This window comes from Lepus europaeus, chromosome 3 (assembly GCF_033115175.1).
Source record: "Lepus europaeus isolate LE1 chromosome 3, mLepTim1.pri, whole genome shotgun sequence".
NCBI classification, from domain to species: domain Eukaryota; kingdom Metazoa; phylum Chordata; class Mammalia; order Lagomorpha; family Leporidae; genus Lepus; species Lepus europaeus.
Genome location: NC_084829.1, coordinates 5016496 through 5038834, shown reverse-complemented (window position 1 = coordinate 5038834; position 22339 = coordinate 5016496). Strand labels below are relative to the sequence as shown.

General features: G+C 46.4%; 1 protein-coding gene across 1 annotated transcript in view; it reads right to left on the bottom strand.

Annotated features, from left to right (window-relative positions):
- The window catches only part of CDYL (chromodomain Y like), a 147204-nt gene extending 139050 nt beyond the window's left edge, over positions 1-8154 (bottom strand). The window contains exon 1 of the mRNA XM_062184230.1: positions 8018-8154. Coding sequence (XP_062040214.1) covers positions 8018-8041 — 24 coding nt within the window. The 5' untranslated portion in view covers positions 8042-8154. The remainder of the gene's footprint in view (positions 1-8017) is intronic.
- Positions 8155-22339: the final 14185 nt, after the last annotated feature.

The following is a 22339-nucleotide window of genomic DNA, read 5'->3' as shown; positions in this document are numbered from 1 at the left end:
AGCCAGGACAATGTTCAGGGGCAGGCATTTGGTATAGGGGTCAAGATGCCCCCCTGAGATTCCCGCATCCCATGAGAACACCCACCTGTTTTGTAGTGGACTCCAGTTTCCTGCTCATGCAGACCCTGGGAGGCAGCAGGTGACGGCTCACCTATGCGGAAGACCTGGATGGAGTCCCCAGCTCCTAGCTTTGGTCTGGCCCAACTCCAGCTGTGGTGGGCATTTGGGGAGTGAACTAACATATGGGAAATCTGTCTCTCTGCCTTTCAAATAAATTGAATTTAAAAAAGTAAATAAATAAAGGATAGTTGTTACATTTTTAAGTGACTGGGGAAAAGTATCTCATGACACATAGTAATGACATGAAATTCTAACTTCACTACCCATAAACACTGTTATCGGACCATTTCATCTAAGTATTGTCTGGCTGCTTGGCACTAAAACAGGACCGAGTGGTCGTGACAGAGGCTGTATGGCCCACAAAGGCAGAAACAGCTACAATCGGAACCTTTACATAAAAAGCAGACCCTGAAGAATGGTTGGTAAGGAATATGCAACATAAAGAGATGTAAACAGTGACATTAAAAATTCAAAATGGGAAGTGTACAGTCTTTTCTATGACCCAAGTTATTATGGAGCCTGGTATAAGTGTTTCTTATAAGCCTCTTGGTAACCACAAAGCAAAAACGGACAACGAGTAAAAATCCAGAAATCAATACCCTCTGCTGGAGAAAGCCAGGAAGAGATGACGGACACACAAGACAACTAGACAACTTGAGAACAATTAGCAAAAGACAGCACTAAGTCCTCACCTGTCAGCAATTACCCCGAGTGTAAGCAGATTCAATTCTCAACCAAAAGACACAGATGTGGGAGATGGGGCTACAGATGGCTTAAAAAAAGAGATACAACTCCACCCTGCCTACAAGATCCTCACTTCACCTGTGAGGATCCCCAGAGACCAAGAGGGGGCGGACTGAAAGGTATTCCATCCACTGGAGAGCTAGAGAGAGGAGCTATACTCAAATCAGATAAAATCAAGTTTTAATCCAGAAACTGTAAGGAGAGACAAATGGCATTAAACAACTATGTGGTGTCAGTTCTGCAAGACATAGCAATTTATAAACACGTACACACCCAACATCAAACACCCAGATATATGATACTAATATAAAGGGAGAAAGACTATAATACAATTAATAGGGGACTTCAACATTCTTCTTTGTCAAAAGATCATGCAGGGCCGGCGCCGTGGCTCACTAGGCTAGCCCTCCGCCTGCAGCACCGGCATCCAGGGTTCTAGTCCTGGTTGGGGCGTTGGTTCTGTCCCGGTTGCTCCTTTTCCAGTCCAGCTCTCTGCTGTGGCCAGGAAGGCAGTGAAGGATGGCCCAAGTGCTTGGGCCCTGCACCCGCATGGGAGACCAGGAGGAAGCACCTGGTTCCTGGCTTCAGATTGGCGCAGCGCTGGCCGTGGCAGCCATTTGGGGGGTGAACCAACGGAAGGAAGACCTTTCTCTCTGTCTCTCACTCTCTAACTCTGCCTATCCAAAAAAAAAAAAAAAAAAAAGATGCCACATCCCATACCAGGGTGCCTGGGTTCAAGTCCCAGCCTCATTCCCAGTTCCAGTTTCCTGCTGATGCACACAGCTGGGAGGCAGCACCTGACGGCTCAGGTACGGGGGTCTCTGACACCCACATGAGCGATCTGGGATCTGGAGTTCCTGGCTCCTGAATGAAACCCAGGTTGGGCGTGGCCCTACCCTAGTCAGGGCGTGCACCAGCAGATGGGCTGCTGTCTTTGCATCTCAAATGCACAAAAATAAAATTTTAAAAAAATCTTAAAATAACCTTGCACCTCAAGGGAACTAGAAAAACAATAAACTAAGCCCAAAATCAGTAGGAGATCAGAGCAGAAATAAATGAAAGAGAAACTAGATAAATGAAATCGTTGTCTTTCTGTAAAGATAAAATCAACAAACTGTTAGCCAAAGAAAAAGTACAAACGAAATCCGAGATGAAAAGTGAGACATCACAACTGATACGACAGAAAATACCAAAGGCCACAGGAGATTACTATGAACAACTGTAAACAAACCGGATGAACTAGAAGAAATGGATAAATTCTTGGACACACACAGCCTATCAAGACAATTATGAAGGGGCTGGAGTTGCGGAGCTCCCATCTCCCATGGGAGCCTCAGTAGGAGTCCTGGCTGCTCCACTTCCAGCTCAGCTCCCTCCCTGCTGGAGCACCCGGGAAAGCAAATCATGAGAGTCCACGAGCTTGGGCCCCTGCACCCACGTGGGAGACCGGAAGAAGCTCCTGGCTCCTGGCTTTGGCCTGGCCCAGCCCAGGCTGTTGTAACCATTTGGGGAGTGAACCAGCAGATGGAAGACTGCTCTCTCTACATTTCAATAAACAAATTTTTTTTTTTTACATTTCAATAAACAAACAAATCTTTTTTTTTTTTTGTTAATGTGTCAGTTTCTTTTTTTAAAGATTTATTTATTTGTTTGAAAGGAAGAGTTAGAGAGAGGGAGAGTCAGAAAGAGAGGTCTTCCATCTGTGGTTCACTCCCCACCAGGGCCAAAACAGCCAGAGTTGGCCCAACCCAAACCCAGGAGCCAGGAGCTTCTTCCGGGTCTCCCACGTGGGTGCAGGGGCCCAAGCACTTGGGCCATTTTCTACTGCTCTCCCAGGCCATAGCAGAGAGCTGGATGAGATGTGGAGCAGTCGAGACTTGAACTGGTGCCCATATGAAATGCTGGCACTGCAGGCAGCAGCTTTACCTGCTATGCCACAGCACTGGCCCCACAAATAAATCCTTGGGGAAAAAATGAATTATGAAGAAAAGGAAGATCTGAAGAGACCGGTAATTACTAAAGAGAATGACAGTAATAAGGCTCCCTCCAAAGAAAAGCCCACGACCTGACGGTTTCACAGCTGAATCCTTCTAAACATTTAAAGAACTAATGTCCATCCCTCCCAAATCTTCCAAAACACTGAAGACTATTTCCAAGCACATTTTACAAGGCCAGCATCACCCTGACGACAAAACCATAGGACACAACAACAACAAAAGAAAACCACCATCCCTGATAAACACAGATACAAGGCTCAGCAAATTACCAACAAATCGAAGTCAACAGCACATTTAAAAACCATTCACCATGATCAAGTGGGATCCACTGCAGGGATGCAAAGATGGTTTGACAGACATGAGTCAATGAACATACACCACGTTAACAGACCCACGCGATCATCTCAAAAGATACAGAAAAAGCACTTTTGGACAAAATTCAACATCCTTACAAGATTACAAAAAAAAAAAAAAAAGACCCTCAACAAATTGGGTTGTAGAAGGAACATACCTCAATACAATAAAGGCAGTCAACGTACAACAAACCCACAGCTAACACCGCACAGAGCAGTGAGAAGTTGAAAGCCTCCCTCTAAGATCTGCAACAAGACAAAGATACTCACTCTGCCCATGGAGTTTCAACATCATACTGGATGTCCTGGCCAACGCAAGTAGGAAGGGAAAGAAATAAAAGGCATCCGAACCGGAAAGGAAGAAGGTAAATGTTCTTGTAGGTAGATGGCATGCCCATATGTAAAAACAAACAAACAAAACCACTAACACTCCACCAAACAGTTGGCAGAACTGGGGTTAGCATTTGGCACAGCAGTTAAGACAACGCTTGGGATGCTCATATCCTAGCATCCCAGTACCAGAGTGCCTGGGTTGGGGTCCCAGTTCTGGTTCTAATTCCAGTTCCCTGAACGTACACCCTGGGGGGCAGTGGTGACAGCTCAAGTGGTTGGGTCCCTGCCATGGGGGAGGCCCAGACTGAGTTCCTGGCTCCTGGCTTCAGTCTGAACTAGCCCCTTCTGCTGCGGGTATTTGGAGAATGAACCAGAAGACAAACCTACCTCTCTCCCTCTATTTGCCTCTCTCTCCCTCCTTCCCTCTTTCTCTGCCTTTCAAATAATTTTTTAAAAATTGGTAGAAAAAAATTGCTAGATACAAAAATCAGTATATAGTTCCAAATACTAACATTTCTAGACACTAACAGCAAATTATCTGAAAAAGAAATCAAAAAGACAATTCCATTTACAACAGCTACCCCCCCATAAAAGGAAAAAAAAAATCCTCCAGGAGTAAATTTATCCAAAGAAGTACAATCTCTGCACTAAAAACTATAAAACATTGATGAAACAAATTGAAGACGCAGATAAATACAGAGATCTCCTGTGTTCGTGGACTGGAAGAATACTGCTACCCACTGTGATATTCAGGTTCAGGACAACTCCATCGCACTACCAATGCCATTCTACACAGAACCAGAAAAAGCAATCCTGAAATTCATAGGGAACTCCAGAAGACCCCAAACAGCCAAAGCAATCATGAGTTTAAAAGAATAAAGCTATGGGGCCGGTGCTGTGGTGTAGCGAGTAAAGCTGCTACCTCCAGTGCCGGCATCTCATGTGGGCGCCAGTTCAAGTCCAGGCTGCTCCACTTCTGATCCAGCTCTCTGCTATGGCCTGGGAAACAGTGGAAGAAGGCCCAAGTGCTTGGGTCCCTACACCCACGTGGGAGACCCAGAAGAAGCTCCTAGCTTCAGATAGGCACAGCTCCAGCCAATGCGGCCAACTGGGGAGTCAACCAGGGGGTGGAAGACCTCTCTCTCTCCCCTCCTCCCTCCTTCCCTCGTCCCTCTCTCTTTCAATGGAACATAACAAAGTCCAGAAACAAACACATGCATTCACAGCCAAGTGCTTTTCAACAGAAGTGTCCAAAACACACAACAGGGAAAGGAAGTGTCTTCAAAAAAAGGTGTTGAGACCTGAAAACCCACATGCATAACAAAGAAACTAGATCCCTGCCTCACACCACATACAAAATCTACCTAACAGGATTAAAGATTTACATCTAAATCCCCAAGCTATGAAACTACTGGAAGACAACACTGGCAAAAAGCTTCAAAACACTAGTCTGGGTAAGGATTTTTTTTTAGATGTGACCTCTTAAGTGTAGGCAACAAAAGCAATAGTTAAACAGGACTGCATCAAACTAAAATTTCTGTGAACTAAAGAACATAACCAACAGAGTGAAGAGACAACCTACAGAATGGGGAGGGGGATGACTGCAAACTCTACATCTGATAATAACCAAAATATATAAGGAACTCAACAATACTGAGAAAACAAAATAATCTATTTCAAAATGGACAAAAAATTTGAACAACTTTTCTCAAAAGACCCACAAGTGGCTAACTTGTATAAGAAATGATACTCACCATCGATAATAATCAGGGAACTACAAATTAAAACCACAACAGTCAGAATGGTTATTATCAAAAACACGAAAGAAAACAATTTGTTGGTGAGGGACATGGAGGAAAAGGAATCCTTGCACGCCTGGTGGGAAGGCACATCAGTACAGCCATTACAGAAAACAGTAGGGAAATGCCTACAAAATTAAAAACAGAACCAGCAGCAATCCCTCTCCTAGCTCTAAATCCACAGGAAAGGACATCCATGGGTGATGGGAAGACACCCACACTCACTGTGTTTCCTGCAGCATTACCTATAACCGCCAATACAGAATGAACCGAGATGAGTAAAGAAAATGTGGCGCACACACAAGGGAGTAGTATTCAGTCATAAAAAGGAAGAATTCTGCCACTGCTTCCTGGATGAGACGAGAAGGCACAAGTGACATAAGCGAGACACAGCAAGACCAGTCCCACATGAAGCTGGTGTCACAGAACTGGAGGGCAGAACAGTGGTGCCTGGTGTCGAGGCTCAGGGAGATGTTAGCCAAAGAACACATAACTACACTTAGAATGGCGGAGTTCATGGCACCTGTGGTACGGCCTGGTGACTGCAGTTAACCATCTATCGTATGCTTGAAAAACACAGGAGATATGAAATATTCCCACCATAAACAGTCTCACTTTGTGAGATAAATAGACTGAACTATTCCACAATATATATATACTTCAAAATGATAAAAAAAATTTACTATTTTATAGATATCCATTTAAAATGTATTTGAAAACAGAGGATACTTGGTCTCTATGACACACAACATTCTTATCTATGTCACATCAAAAATATGTCCTAGCTGCTGGACACTTGCTGACTAAGCGCACCTGCCTTCCAAGTTCTGAAGGCCGATGTCCCACCCTCTTCCCCAGGATCTGTTTCCCTACTTTCTCACCGCTCCCACAGTTTAGTGAACACTCACTGTGGACCTACTATTGCCATATACCAAGCCCCATGCTAAGCAGGAGATACTTCCTTTTATGTGAGAAAGCAAGGGGTTGGGCCATGAGGCAGCTCCCCCAGGGTCACCCACCACACCAGCACACTTCATACTGCGAACTGCCTCCTTTGTCCATCCACCCCTGCAACTTGGGTGGAACTGGACACCAGGCCACCCAGTCCCTCGTCCGGGTCAGCGTTAGGCTGGAAGTGCTCAGCCGCACAACCCTGCCCCCCCCCCCCCACACACACTACACTGCATGGGTGACAACACGGCAGACCTCGGAAGACGCCTTAGACGTCTACACAGCAGCCGCCTGAGGATCCGTTCCGGAGCCGCGAGCTTAGGTCTTCACATCTTTTCTCATTGAAACTTCACTGATCTCCATTTCACAGACGCGGAAACTGAGCTTCCAAGGCCGAGCTACCCCCAGGTGACCGAGCTGGGACTAGTTAACTAGCAGTCTGCCGGGAAACCCAGGCTCTGGACCGCGGGGCGAAGCTTCCCAGGGTCAACCTTCCACTGCAAAGCAGTCCCAGGTGGAAAACTCCCCCCGCAAACACGACCGGCACTACCCACCGCACACACCGACACGCACCAACATTACACTGTTGTTTTTTTTCCCCCTCCAAATCTAAACTACCACGCAGACCCCGAAGCTGGACGGTGCAGGGTTACCCCTCCGGGTCCTGCACCGGGCTCCTGCCCCATCGCATGCTGTTCGGGCGCGTTCGCCATCCTCCCAACTTCTGCCCCACAGGCAGAGAGGAACGAACTCGTGGACTCGGCCCAGCACGGCGCGGACCAACCACTCCCGCCGGCCGCAGGGCCCGAGACGCGCAGCAGCCCCCAGCGTCCACGCGCCGGCCTCGGGCTCGTTCCCACGCGCCCCGGGTACAACTTACGTATAAGCTGCTCCCCGCACGCCGACAGCAGCGCAGCCTGCAGGGGACCGGCCACCAGGCGCACGCTCGCAGCGCTCGGGGCGCACCCCTGCACCCCCCGGGGCCCCTTCCCGCGCAGCCAGGGCGCAGAAGCTCGGGAAAGCTCCGCACGTCCCCCCCTCCCCGGGCTCACCGGCCCCACACCACGGCCCCCCGGGCCGCCGGCCTCCCGCGGAGAGGCTCTGCAAACATCAGCCTTCCAAAGGCCCCCGAAAGTTGCAGCCGCAGGGCCAGCACCCCGGGCGGGCGACCGAGCTAGGCTCCCCCGCCCCAGGGCCCGGTCCCTAAGCTCCCGGGTCCCTAAGCGCATCCCAGAGGTGAGCGCTGGAGAGCGGCGCCCGGGGGCGCACGCGGGGCAGCCTCGGGACCCCGGCGGCTCGCGCGCTCCCGGGGCAGCCGAGCGCCAAGTTCCGTCGGGCCACGCACCCCCGGGCGCAGCTCGGCGCCCCCGACTCGGCGTCCTCGCCGTGCCCTCCCGCTCACTTCGCAGCGCTGCGGCGGCGGCGGCGTTAAATTTAAATTTCCTGGCCGCGGCCGCCACGCTCACCCCAGGAAAGCATGTGGCCAGCGCTTGGCATTTCGGCCGAGACCGTGTGCGCCGCTCCCGGGGCGCCGGCAGCCGTCCCGCGCGCCCCCCGCGCCGCCCCCAGACCCCGCGCGCCCCGGGCCCCGTCCGGGCCAAGTCGCCTCCCCCCCGCGCGGCCCGGCCGGCTCCGGGGCGCCGCCGCCGCGGGCCCCCGGGCTCCCCTCGCGCGCGGGGCCGGGCCGTCGGGCTGGACGCGGCCGGGGGGAGGGGAGTACCTCGTACAGCTCCTCGGAGGCCATGGTGGGCGGCGGAGTTGCGGGCGGCGCGCGGCGCCCGGCGGCCGACACTTTGTTCCACTTGGGTCCCTGCGTGGCCTGCGCTTCCTGCTCCCGCTCCGGGCGCCGGGCGCCGGGCGCGGGCGAGCCTCGCGCACTCCGCGGGCCGGTGCGGGCCGGCGGCGGCGCGGCCGTGCGCAGGAGCAGCTGCGCAACGCGCCCCGGGCGCCCCGCGCTCACTCCCCGGCGGGCCGGCTGCGGCTCGGGCTCGGGCTCATCGCGCCCCGCCGCGGGGCCGGGCGGGCTGGGGCGGGCGGCGCGGCTGGATCCGCGGCTCCCCCTCTCCGGTGTAGTGCAAGAAGCTTCCTACTTGCGACCGAAAAAAAAAAAAAAAAAAAAAAAAATCCTGCCCCGGCTACTGAGCATGCCCAGTGCGGCCTGCCCGGCCCGGCCCAGCCGGCTCCCGCGCTCCGGGTTTTGCGGCCGCCCGCGCGGGAGGGGCGGGACGCGGCGGGGCGGGGCGGCCGAGGCGAGCGGCGGGCGCCGCTCCGGGCCGGCAGGAAGGGGCGGGGCCGACGGGGCGGGGCCTCGGCGCGGGGCGGGGCCGGCGGCGGGAGGGGCGGGGCCCCGGAGCCCGGCTCGCCGGGGCCGGCGCCGCCCACCCGCGCGCCTCGACGTGGGCGCTCGCTCAGCTCCGCGCCGCGAAGGGGGCAGGAAGAGTCGGGCGGGGAGGGCCGCGGTGGGCGGCGGGCCCACGTCTGGAGCCGCTGCCCCGACGGTCGGGCCAGGTGGGAGCCCCCGCCCTGCCCCGTGCCCGCGGGCCCCCGCGGCCGCCGCCAAGACCCGGAGCCGGACCGCGCGCCCCGGCGTGAGGCGCGGCGCTGGGCGGGCCGGGAGCCGGGCGCGGCGGAGGGCGGCGCGAGGGTGCGGCCGCCTCCCTCAGCCCCGCGCCCGCCGGGCCTCCGCGTCCCTCAGGGCCGGCCGGGCCGCGCGGGAGGACCTGCGCGCTCGACGACGCGACGGACGGGGGCCTCAGGCGGCGGCCGGCCCGGCTCCGCTCCGTGGAGGAGAGGGCACACCTGCCCCGCGGCGTGGGCGCGGGGGATGGGGCCTCGTGGCCCGGCCGCCCCCACGCAGCGCGGCGCTCGGAGCCGGGCAGCCCACGCGGCGGGACTTCGCCACGGGCCACTCCCACGCAGGCCTTACTCAGAGACAGCGTCGCCGACCCCTCGGCTTCTCTCACGCATCGGCTCCGTCACGCATCCCGGGACCTCCCGGCCACCAGGCTGCTTCCACCGACACCCAGGTCGTCGGGTGCCCGCACAGCCTTGGGACAACCTCGGCGCTGCTCACAGCCCCGGCGCAATCCCCGGCCCTCCCGACGGCCCCGGAGCAAGCAGGACCCTAACCCTCGGGGCGCGCTTGACAGTGGCCGCCTCGAACCTTAAACTCCCAGCTCCGCCGCCACATCAGGAGCGCGGCCTGTCGGACTTCCTGTCTCTCCCGGGGCACCGGAAGCACCCACGCGAGCTGCTCTAGAACTCAGGTCCACCCCCACCTCTAGACTCGTCTTCAGCCAGACCTCAGGTTCGAATTAGGCTGCCCAGCGCCTGAGCGCCGCTGGCCATACACTCAGAAAAACTTGTAATTCAACATAGTGGGATTTCGGGATTTTGTGGGGGTCCGCAAGGCTGTCCACGCATCCAACTTCCATGATCAAATTCCTTGACAACCAGACGAGTCTTGCAAAAATGCATGGACTATGCGTAGCACGAAAAACTGCATGGACTTCAAAATTCTTTGCACCAAAACATCTTTTAATTCCATTTCGCGTCAACTTTCTGAACTGCCCTCTTGGACTGTCAAGCACTCTCAGGCTCTGCCCCCTTCCCTGCTTGGCTGCCAGCCGCTCCTCCAAGCAGTCTCTCACCTCTAGCGTCCGCTCTATTTGGTGATCGTCTCTCTAGGCATACCAGCTCAGCAACATGAATTGTAAGCTTCCTGAAGGCAAAGACTGGGGACTTTATCCATCTGACAAGTCTCAGAGCAATAATTAGCGATTAGTGCCACTACAGCAACTGCTCAAGTAAGTCCTTGCAGGTGATGATTGAAAATGACAAGTAAATTATAAGAAAAAAGGAATCCTCAGTATAAAAATGATACACACAAAAAGACGTCCACATAGAAACCTATATAAAATAATAGACTAATATGAATATCAACATTTCTTTTTTTCCATAACCATCAACCTCTTCATGGCGTCTTTCAGAACAGAATTTCCTATACATTCCCAAGATGCGCCACCACGCATTCAATGGTGCTGCAATCTTAAAACACGGTCTCTGAGGGTCTGCAGTACCACCAGTGTTGCCAAGGAGGAAGGAGGATGGGAAGGCATCCACCATAACCATATGTAGATCTTAAGCTACAATTTGTGACAGACATACACACTTAAAGACTAAAGTGACTCTCATCTGGAAAATAAAAGGGGAGGGAGAATTACCCACTACAAGAGTTAACTCAAAAAAGACCTTTAATGTTGATGGCCAAGATTATGCTGTTGTGATCAACATGAAGCCAGTGGTGTTTCTGTAACAGAGCTGGTATAAGCCACTCTTCTCTACTTATCTCAATGGCTTCCTTCCACAATTAGTTGACTTGTCCTGGTACAAGAGACAGGAACCAAGGTACCCAACTAGTGACAGAGAAGTTGGGCTTTTTTTTTTTTTTTTTTTTTCATTGTCCACGTTGCTCCTCTCATCTACTCTCCTTGCTGCTGATCATCTAAAATACCTAATGGTTTACTGAATGTCATTGCGCTTATATAGGCAGGTATCGCTTCAGGAGTTCAACTTGTCTTTCTTTTAAGCAAATTCTGCTTCCTTTCCTCACTTTTTTATATAAACATCTTTTCAGTGCTCACAACAGAAATATATTAAATGATCCAAGATCATTTAATGGCTTTGAATTCATACTCTTTTACAAGATAGTGATGTTTGGCAGTAGTTAGCATGGCCACGTGTGTGAGAGCTTTGAAAGTATATCTGAAATATATCAGGAAGATTGCACCAAAAGATACATACTCATACATCTTAAAGGATTATAGACCTGGTCAACAAGAGAGACGACATAGACACGACTAAAATACATATCTACCAGCTATAAAGTTCAGCTCTTACCTGACTGGAGACCAATGTAAACCAGATTACTCCTTTTCCAACCAATGGTGGACAACAACTACTATCCCAGGTAAAGTGCTTCTGATCAGAAGTCACGGCCATTTCCCATCTAGAGAGAACAACGACTGAAATCTTAAATGTAGGGTCCGCCCCTTACAGCTAGATGAGTCTCTGCATCCATTCTCCCAAGAATCTGCATTTCATCTACATCTGAATCCCAGGGCTCACAGGAGGGATAGGGGCTGGGTTTGGAAAGACAAAAGAAGCCAAAACCTAGCACTACCACTGCTTTCCCAGCCAAAGGCATTTGAAGGTTTGTTGGCTATTAAAAGCTGCCAAGTAGTTTTGCGTTCCAAATGCTACTGAAGCTTTGCTACCTCCTCAAAAATCCCAAAATTTAAATGTGGTTTTTATGAAGAAGGAACTTATTAAATACCATTCTTGTTGTAGAGTACCCATTCCATAAAACTTGGTGGGATTCCCAACTCGATCACCCACTCAAAAGAAAGTAACAAACCTGGGAAGCAAGATACAGAAACATAGGGAACCAGTGATAGGATGAATTCAGATGCTAGGACTCCCCTCTGAACTTGGAGCCAACCAGTTCTCCCTTCCCTGAAAGCTTAAATTAGATATCAATTCCCTTTTCTGGCCAACAAATAGCCGATTCCTGGTTTCAACCACTGCTTCCTTCCGTGCCCAGATAATCAGTTTCCTCCTTTCCACTGGCAACCTCGTCCTACCTTTTTCCATTTTAGTCCTGAGTATCATTTCTTTCATGGGAAAACCAGTAGCCAGCTGCCACGTTGCTGCTTCTTGGCCAAATACTACCCCCCTGGCATCAACTCTGAGGCTTCTTAACATTTAATTTCACCAATTTCCTCTTAGGCTGCCCAGGGCTCATCAATTTACAATTAAGGGTCATTTTCTTTCTCAACTAGATTTAGTGTTTTTAATGGCAGTTCCTTTTTTTTATTTATAATAGTGATTCTGCCAAAAGAACCTTCATCATACATAATTGTTATGCCTCCTTTTGACTGAAGTAATTGATGAAGAGCAAGGAAGTTTTTTTTTTTTTTTATTGATAACTTTATAGATTACCCCCATCTTCTGAAAAAAGACCAGAACGCCTAAAGAGCAAATAACAACAAGACATGCCCATGAAATTTTGATTGACTTTAGGGCCAGGGCAGTAACGAACTCATTTAGATGACTGAAAAAAAAAAAAAAAAAAAAACAGCAAGTATAACTTTGCCTTGAATTATTGTGATGACTGTTGAACAGTTGTCTCTCAAGTGAGACCATTCCAGTAACTTCTTTACCTTCTGGTTCACAGAGAGAAAAAGAAATGAGGCATGAGGCATTGAGCAAAAAAGACATTTTGGCTGATGAGGTAAGTAGGAACACCAGGCCTGCCAAAAGTAGCCCAGGACCAGAACAGGTGTATGTTAAGTCTAAAACAAAAGAGTAAATGAGTTTGAAAGTAAAGCTGAGACCAGGCAAACATAAGGAAACTCCAAGTAGAGCTTGGGTTTTTTTCCCCATCACTAAGGCCATGTAAGTGTGCAGGTTCTAAATTGTGGTCCCCAGACCAGAAGCTACAGCATCATCTTGGAACTTGTTAGAAGTGCAAATTCTCTACCCACCCACCTACTGGAGCCCAGCAATCTGTTTAACAACTCCACCAGGTGATTGGATGTGTGCTAACTGGTATAGAGCAAAATACTTGTATATTTTTAATCAATCCACAGGTTTCAAACTGAAGTGGAACATTAAATTGTAGATCTTGACCAGCATTTTGAAAATGAGACAAAAGAAACGAATAGGAGTATCAGTGTATATATCACTTAATTAAGTGACTATTAAATGGAGAAATTTTATCTCCATTATAAATACACACATATATGATATATGCATATGTATATATGTATATAAAACACACACATATGCATATATATTGTACTCTATATCATAATATAAATTGTATTTCTTACATTTTGAGCTAGAAAAAAATTATGAAAGTGAGTGATTAGGAAGATGGGTAACCTATCCCTACAAAATTGGATTGTTAATTACATATGAATAGTATTGCTGAAGTGTTCTAAAACCATTTTCTTAAATGGCTTAATAGTATCTTTTTTGTAGCACAAATTATTTCACCACAAATACTACAAAGGTATTCAGGCTAGGTTCCTTTCTGAATTATACATATCCTAGAGTGATAGCTTTTAAACTAATGAGTCCATAGTATATCTTTCCCAAGAATGTGAAAGAATTCCCAAAGAATATAGCCCTAAGACTAACAAAACCAGTGAAGTTTGATTTAGTCAACAGCAACATTTTGAAAAAGATGAACACAAACAAGAAGCACTTGCCCTGTTCTGGGAACCATTCTCAGCACTTAACAAATATTAGGCTTTCTAACTCAACAGCACCCAAAAAAATATTTGTAGCCAATATTTACAAAGAACCCGGACTAAGCACATTCATCCACAAGGCACCTTTTGGAATAGGTGCTGTTGATGACCCACTCTTACTAAGAAGGGAAATGAAAATCCATGCTCAGATTCAGATTATTCTTGGGACTGAGCTTTAAATAATTAAGTTATATTCATTCATTCATTCATTCATTCAATAAATATCCCATTCATTCAGTAAATAATACTTACTGGGGGCCAGACCCCTTGCTAATCAATGTACACACAATCATAATCTATTGGGGGTAGAGAGACATTAAATTGTCAGGTGAAATGTCTGAATTACCAGTCAGTCAAGAAAAATGGCAGGCACCTGTGAGTCCAGACCACCTCGAGATGGTTTGTACCTGCTGCATCTCCAAAGATGGTGCTCAGCACCCCAGCAGCATATAAGACGTGCTTGAGCGTCAGCAAAGCAGGATGCTTGAATAATTATTTTCAAAGAACTGGATACCTCAAAAAACAAGAAGCACCTAAGTAGCCATCATGGAAGAAATCAACATGTTGACTTTAACCCAATTGCTTCACACTTAGCATTTTTTAAAAAATGAAATGTTAGGTGCTGGCAATGTGGCATAGTTGGTATAGCCACTGTATGCATCACTGGCATCCCAGATGGCATGGGTTCATGTCCTGGATGCTCTACTTCCTATCCAGCTCCCTGCTAACACACCTGGGAGAGCAGTGGAAGACAGCCCAGGTGCTTGAGTCCCTGCCACCCACATGGGAGACTTGGGTGAAGCTCCAGGCTTCTGACTTTGGCCTAGTCCAGTCCTGACTATTGTGGCCATTTGGGGAATGAACCAGCAGATGGAAGATCTCTCTGTCTGTAACTCTGCCTCTTAAATAAATAAATAAATCTTTTAAAAATTGAAATATTAGGCTTCCAAAATACTACAAAGACTAGTGGACCCAACTCCCTAGCTTAAGAAGATTTTCATATTTAGACAAATAATTACAAACTTTTGAACAATTTATGGGAGTTGGAAAGTACAGGTTGGAGATTTCTAATCCAAAAATCTGAAACCCAAAATGCCTTAAAAATCTGTAGAAAATTCCACACCTGACTCACGTAACAAGTCACAGTCAAAATGTAGGCACACTAAAATATTGTATAAAATTACCTTCAGGTTATGTGTATAAAGCATATATGAATTGGGGTGCTGTGGCAAGCTGGTAAAGCCACCACCTGCAGTGCTGGCATCCCATATGGGTGCGGTTCCAGTCCCTGCTGCTCCACTTCTGATCCAGATCTCTGCTATGGCCTGGAAAAGCAGCACAAGATGGCCCAAGTCCTTGGGTTCCTGCACCCACGTGGGAGACCCAGAGGTGGCTTCTGGCTCCTGGCTTTGGATCGGCACAGCCATTGCAGCCATTTGGGGAGTGAACCAGCTGATGGAAGAGTGCTCTCTCTCTCTCTCTTTCTCTGCCTCTCTGTAACTCATCCTTCCAAATAGATAAATCAATCTTAAAAACAAAATTGTAAAGATAGTATAGAGAGTTCCCATACACCCTGCACCCAATTTCCCCTTAACAACTTATATTAGTCTGGTACATACGTATTACCACTAATGAACCAATATGGATTCCCTGTTAATTGAAGTTCCTAGATTGTGCAGATTTCCTCAGTTTTTACCTACTTTTCTTTTTTGGTACTGGGTCCCATCCAGGACACCAAATTATATTTAGCTTTCCTGTCTCTGTAGGCTACAGTTGCCTAGGACGGGGACTCAGGACTTCCCTGTTTCAGTGACCCTGCCAGTTTTGAAGAGTACCGTTGGTGATTTTGTGGAACGTTTGCAGAATGTCCTCAGGTGGAATTTGTCTGGTGTGTGTCTCATGATTAGACTGGGAATTTGTGTTTTGGGGAGGAAGATCAGAACCCTCAAGGGTACACTTCATATCAAGGGTACACACTACCAATGTGACTTTTCATGTTGATGTTGACCTTGATTACCTGGCTAAGATAGTGCTTGTCAGGTCTCTGCTGTAAAGTTATCCCCAACCTCCTGTCTACACTGCATGCTTTGTAATGGAGTCATACGGACGGACAGCCTGCATGTAAGAAGTCAGGATTCATTCTGCCCTTTCTTGAGTGCATAGTTATACAGAAAAGACTTGGAATCTATTTTTTCTAAAGATTATTTATGTGAAAGGCTGAGAGAGAGAGAGAGAAATTGATCTTCCATCTGCTGATTCACTCCCCAAGTAGCCATAGTGACAGGGGCTAGTGATGCCAGGAGCCAGGAAGGCCATCCTAGTCTCCTACATGGGTGGCAGGGACTATCTGCTGCTGCTTTCCCAGATGCACTAACAGGCAGAGTTAGACAGTGAGAGAGAGAGACAGAGAGAAAGGTCTTCCTTCCATTGGTTCACCCCCCAAATGACCGCTACGGCCTGCGCGCTGTGCCGATCCGAAGCCAGGAGCCAGGTGCTTCCTCCTGGTCTCCCATGCGGGTGCAGGGCCCAAGGACCTGGGCCATCCTCCACTGCCCTCCCGGGCCACAGCAGAGAGCTGGACTGGAAGAGGAGCAACCTGGACAGAACCGGCGCCTCAACCGGGACTAGAACCCAGGGTGCTGGCGCCGCAGGCAGAGGATTAGCCTAGTGAGCAGTGGCGCTGGCCAAAATTTTTTTTTTAATTTAAGTTATTTGAGAGACAGAGAGACAGAGTTCCCCTCTGCTGGTTCACTTCCTAAATGCCTACCATGGCTGGGGCTAGACCGAAGTCAAAGCTAGCATCTGGGAACTCAATCCAGTTCTCCCATGTGGGTGGTAGAAACTCAGTTGCTTGAGCCATCATTACTGCCTTCCAGAATCCCTTTGGAAATCATGGTATGGGTGCTACATATGCTCCTTGCTACTGTGGCTTCTTTAGTTTGCCACTGAAGTAGTGAGCCACACCTGAAGTAGTGAGCTACACCTGAAGTAGTGAGCTAAAACCTGAAGTAGTGAGCTAAAATCTGAAGGATGAACTGGGGTAAAAGGCTGGTGGAGATGGTTCCAGGCTGAGAGGAGAGCTTGAGCAAATGCTAAGATGTAAAAAGAATATGACATCTGGCCAGCACCGTGGCTCACTAGGCTAATCCTCTGCCTGCAGTGCCGGCACCCTGGGTTCTGGTTCGGTCGGGGCGCTGGATTCTGTACCAGTTGCTCCTCTTCCAGTCCAGCTCTCTGCTGTGGCCCAGGAGGGTCATCCTTGGGCCTTGCACCCGCGTGGGAGACCAGGAGGAAGCACCTGGTTCCTGGCTTTGGATTGGCGCAGCGTGCCAGCTGTAGCTGCCATTTGGGGGGTGAACCAACGGAAGGAAGACCTTTCTCTCTGTCTCTCTGTCTCTCACTGTCTAACTCTGCTTGTCAAAAAAAAAAAAAAAAAAGAATATGACATCTGTGAGAATCCAAAAGAAGCTGCTGAGCCTGGAAAGCCAAGAACAGGAAGAGAGACAGAAGCTGGGATGAAGAGGCGAGGTTATGACAGCGTCCCGGGTCTCTTAAGCAATAATCTTATCTTTAAAAAGCTTGTCTCCACAAAGAACGGGCGGTTGGAACACAGCATTTAGGGAATTGCTACATAAAATTTGATGCAGATTTTTAAAAAATATATAAAATGATCTCAAAATAAAATATTGGTGACTTGACTTTGCTAATGCCAAGAACATAGTCCACATGCTATGTGATAATGGACAGTACAATCAGGACCATGAATATAGCATTTACTAAAAGTGATGATGGTAAATATCCTGTCTTGATGTTTATTATAAAGGAAAAGCTTTCACCAATTAGGTATGGTATTTGCTGAAGGAATTCTGTAGGCTTCTCTAATCCAAGTTAGGCAATTCCTTCCTAATCTTGGTTTTCTAAAAAGTTTTTTGCTTTTAATTAAACCATGAAAGGATTAGATTTGAGCCCAGAACCCTATCTAGGTCTCTCATGTGGGTTCCAGGAACCCAAGTATTGGAATTTTCATCTGCTGTTTCCCAGGGTGTGCATTAGCAGGAAGCTGCATCAGAAGCAGAGTAGCCAGGACTCTAATCAGGCACTGGGATTTGGGATGTGAGCTTCCCAAGCAACCACCTGACAGCTGGCAAAACACCTTCCCAATATTGTATGATTTTACTCTTTCATTTTGTAAACACATTGATATATTCATTATTTTACACTTTAAATCTACGTTCTTTTCCTGGAATAAGCCAGGTTAAGTTTTGATGCACTATTCTTTTTATAAATTGCTAGATTTTGTGTGCTAACAATGTAGGAATGGATCTCCATTCATGAGGAAGATTGACCTGAATTATACCTTTCTCATTACCCTGTCAGGTTTTCATATCAAAGTTATATAGACCACATTAAAGAAGGCATCATGTACTTCCTCCTTTCCAGTTATTAGTTTGTGTGTGAATGTCATTATTTCTTACATGAATGCCAGTATGAATTTGCTTGTAAAGCATTTGGTCCTGGCTCATTCTTACAGGAAAATTTTAAATTAAAGATTCATGTTGCTTCATAAATGGTTATTTAGGTTTTCTATTTCTTCCCATGTCAATTTGTCTATCTCACCTAAATTTTCAAATAAAATTTTCATATTTATAGAATCTGTTGTGATGTTGAATTTTTAATTCTTGAAAATATGATTTTATTTTTCTTTATCAATCTTGCCACAGATGTATGAATTTTTTAATCTTTTGAAAATACCACCTTTAGACTTCTTTGATCCTTTATATTGTGAAGTCTGTTCTATTTTATTGTGCTATTACTACCTCCTTTTGGGAGGGTTTTATTTGTTCTTCTTTTTAAAATATTTGTTATTTGTTCACTGGCCTTCATTTTTTCTTCTTTTCAAATACATTCATTTAAACCTATAATGGGGTGGATGTTTATTTGTCACAGAGGTTAAGTCACTGCCTGGGACATCTGCATTGCACAGTGCAGTGCCCGCTTGGGGTCCTGGCTACTCTGCTTCTGATCCAGCTTCCCACTGATTTGCACCCTGGGAGACACTTGATGGTGGCTCCAGTAGTTGGCCCCCTCTAACTCATGTGGGAGACCTGGAGTGAGTTCTGGGCTCCCGGCTTCAGCCTGGTCCGGTCTTGGTTGTTGTGGGCCTTTGGCAAGTGAGTCACTGGATGGGGGATGTCTGCCTCTGCCTCTGCCTCTCTTTTTGTCTCTGCCTTTCAAACAAATAAAATAATTAAATAAAAATTTAATATAAGAGTTTTCTAGTTATTTTTGTATTTGATCTATGACTTAATGACACTATAGTCAACATTATCTGTAGAATTTGAGTCTTTTGTTATGTGTTGAGATGTGCGGCACTTTAAAAGACTATGTTTTTTGCAATTGTGATAGCATTCTCTCTCTCTCTCTCTCTCTCTCATATATATATATATATATAAAATTTCACTGTATGTGTTGTTTAAATCTTCTATCAGTTATTTGGTGAGGTATGTTAAAACCTCCCACTATGTAAATTTTTCCATGTTTTTTTCAGTACAGCTAGCTTTTGCTTTACATATTTTTGAGCTATGTTGTTTGACACATACAAGTTTAAAACTGTTTAGCTTACCTTATAAAGGAAGTACTTCAATATATTAATAATGTTTTTTTTAAGATTTATTTATTTTGCTTGAAAGTCACAGTTACACAGAGAGAGAAGGAGAGGCAGAGAGAGAGAGAGAAATCTTCCAACAGCTGGTTCACTTCCCAAATGGCTGCAATGGCTGGAACTGGGCAGATCCGAAGCCAGGAGCTTCTTCCAGGTCTCCCAAGCAGGTGCAAGGGCCCAAGGACTTGAGCCATCTTTCTACTGCCTTCCCAGGCTACAGCAGAAAGCTGGATCAGAAGTAGAGCAGCTGGGACTCGAACCAGTGCCCATATGGGATGCCAACACTGAAGGCAGCAGCTTTACCCGCTACACCACAGCACCACCCTCTCAATAATGCTTTTGACTTTATATCTACTTTCAAATTAAAATATCTGTAGCCAAATTTCTTTTCATTTGTGTTTTACATGGTAGATACATCTTTGTGCATAATTATATTTTTAATCTTTCTGGATCTTTATATTTTACATATGTCTCCTACAATTAGCAATTTGTCTTATAATCTAGGCTGGAAATCCTTGTCTTTTCATTTTAGGTAATTATTGATATGTATAGTTGTGACACTACCATTATTATTCATTATTTTCTATTTATGCTGTTCTTTGTTTCCTTTTACTTCCTTAATTGATTTGTCAGACTTATGAGAACTTTTAAAAATCTATTCTATTTATTCTCCTTATTACCTAGAAACTTATTTTTTATGCAGTAATATCCTATTCTCCTAAGTTTAAAGACAGCACTTTCTATCCTTTTCCTAGACAATATGAGAACATTAGAACACTTTATACCATTTATTCCATGTCCTACTAACCCATATCCAAGTATAATTTATTCTATATCCTATCTGTATTTTATGTTTTCTCTATTTTAAATGCCAACATATTTATGATTGTTACTTATACAGTCAGTATAAGTGAGATTAATAAAGCTATTTACTCTTTTTATTGCCCTTTGTTTGTTACTCTATCTTTAATCTTCCTTTTAGGATCATTTTTCTTCTTTTTAAAGAAGAAATTTTCTGTAATACAGGCTGTCAATGAATTCTCTAATTTTTTGTTTATCAGAAAAGGTGTTTATTTACCTTTCTATGGAAAGTTATGTCACTTGATTTAGGAATTGCCAATGCAGATTGACAATTCTCTTATTTTCTCTGTGTTTTAACATACTTTATTATCTTCTGATTTCCCATTACTTTCTTTAAAAAAATTCTTTATTTGAAAAGCAGAAATAGAAGGAGAGAGAGAGGGAATCTTTCATCCACTGGTTGACTCCCCAAATGGCCTTAGTGGCCGGGAGCTGGCCAGGGACTAAACCAGGACCAGGAGCCAGGAGCTTCTTCCGGGTCTCCCCTGTGGGTTCAGAGGCCTAAGTGCTTGGGCCATCTTCTGCTGCTTTCCCCAGGCACATTAGCAGGGAGCTGGATTGGAAGTGGAGCCAGCCAGGACTCAAACGGTGCCCATAAGGGCACAGACGGAGGCTTAACCTTTTAAGCCGCGGCACTGGCTCCGTGATTTCCATTATTTTCATGATAAATGTGTTTTTGCTTCTTGCAAATCAGTCTGTCTTATCTTGCTAATTTTGTCTCTGGTTTTCAGCAGTTCCGTTATGATGTGTCTAAATATTTGCTTATTTGTTTATCCTGTTTGTGGTTCACAGCGTTTATTAAATGTGGACTGAAGTCTTTTTACCAGTTCAGAACATTTTCTCAGCTCTCATTTCTTCACTTTGCTCCTGTTCAGTCTCTGCTTCTTTTCTGGGAATCCAATGAACATGCGTTAGAACTTTTAATTGTAGTCCTACTACACATCTTACTGTCTTTTCCGATTTTTATATTTTGTTTTTCCGCTTCATTCTGGATACTTTCTTCTAATCTTTTAGTTTATTAATTTCTTCTTCAGTTGTGTCCTGATCTACTCTGAACTTTTTAAATATTGTCTTCTTTAATCTAGAACGCCCATTTGTTTGGTTATTGTTTTGTTGTTGTTTCTCAATCTTGCTTTTATTTCTTATCTCCTTGACCTTAATAATATGGCTATTTTGAAATTGGTGTCACAAACTCTAATATCTGTATCCTCTGTATGTTTGTTTCTATTAGCCACTCTATTTATGTTAGTTCCATGTTATTTTATTCTTGTATTTGATTTCTTTTATGTGGGCTAGATGGATCTGCAAAATTGTAGTGTTTGAGGTCTGAGCTTACTTTATCTTCCTCTAAACAGGAATTATGTTTGCTTCTGCAAATACTCAAACATTACCTAAAATCAATTTAATAGATGGAAATAATTCAAAGCTGAGTTCCTGCCTCAAGGAGTGCCTACTTCTGAAGTACCTTTTCCCTAAAGTCCTTCAGAGTTTTAATTCAGTGTGAGGACAGTCCATCCACCAGAGCTCCTTCCATGGATGGGCCCTGAACCCCAGTCCCTGTCAGCTTAGCCCTGTGTGGGCTTTCAAGATTACAAGTCAGCCTCTTGGCCTCTCAGCCTTTTCACTCTCTTCTCAGGAGAAAAGGGTATCCAGACTTCAGGCTCACTGACTTCCATGGGTCTCCCCACCCTAGCTGAGTATTTTTCAATCTCTTATTAATGCACTCCAGTGCTTTGAACTGGATTCTTTGAAACTGTTTTCTTTTTTAGGATTTTCTGTTTATTTTCAGAAGGAAGGCTAGTCTGAATTCCTTTAGTCTGCTATTACTGGAACCTTGATTTCACCCTTTATACTATTCCTATAAAATAGATACTGTTATTCCCAATGTGCAGAGACAAGCAGGTTGAGAACGAAGAATGAGGGTCATAGACACCTTACAAATCCTGCTTATTTGCAAGGTTAGGGTAGGTGGTCTCGACTACTCAAATACCACCCCTAAGTGGCTGACTTAAATCATGGGGAAAATCCACTTGCACCAAAAATATTTCTGCAACTGCAACTCCCCGAGTTCCTATATTCCTGCCCTGAATTATTCTCTGAGATACAGCTTTGAAGGGATCTATTTAAAGATCTATGTAACTTAAATCTAACCGGAGAGTGCTCAGTCTGAGTCTTCACCTACTCCCGAGAGCTCGTCACAAGT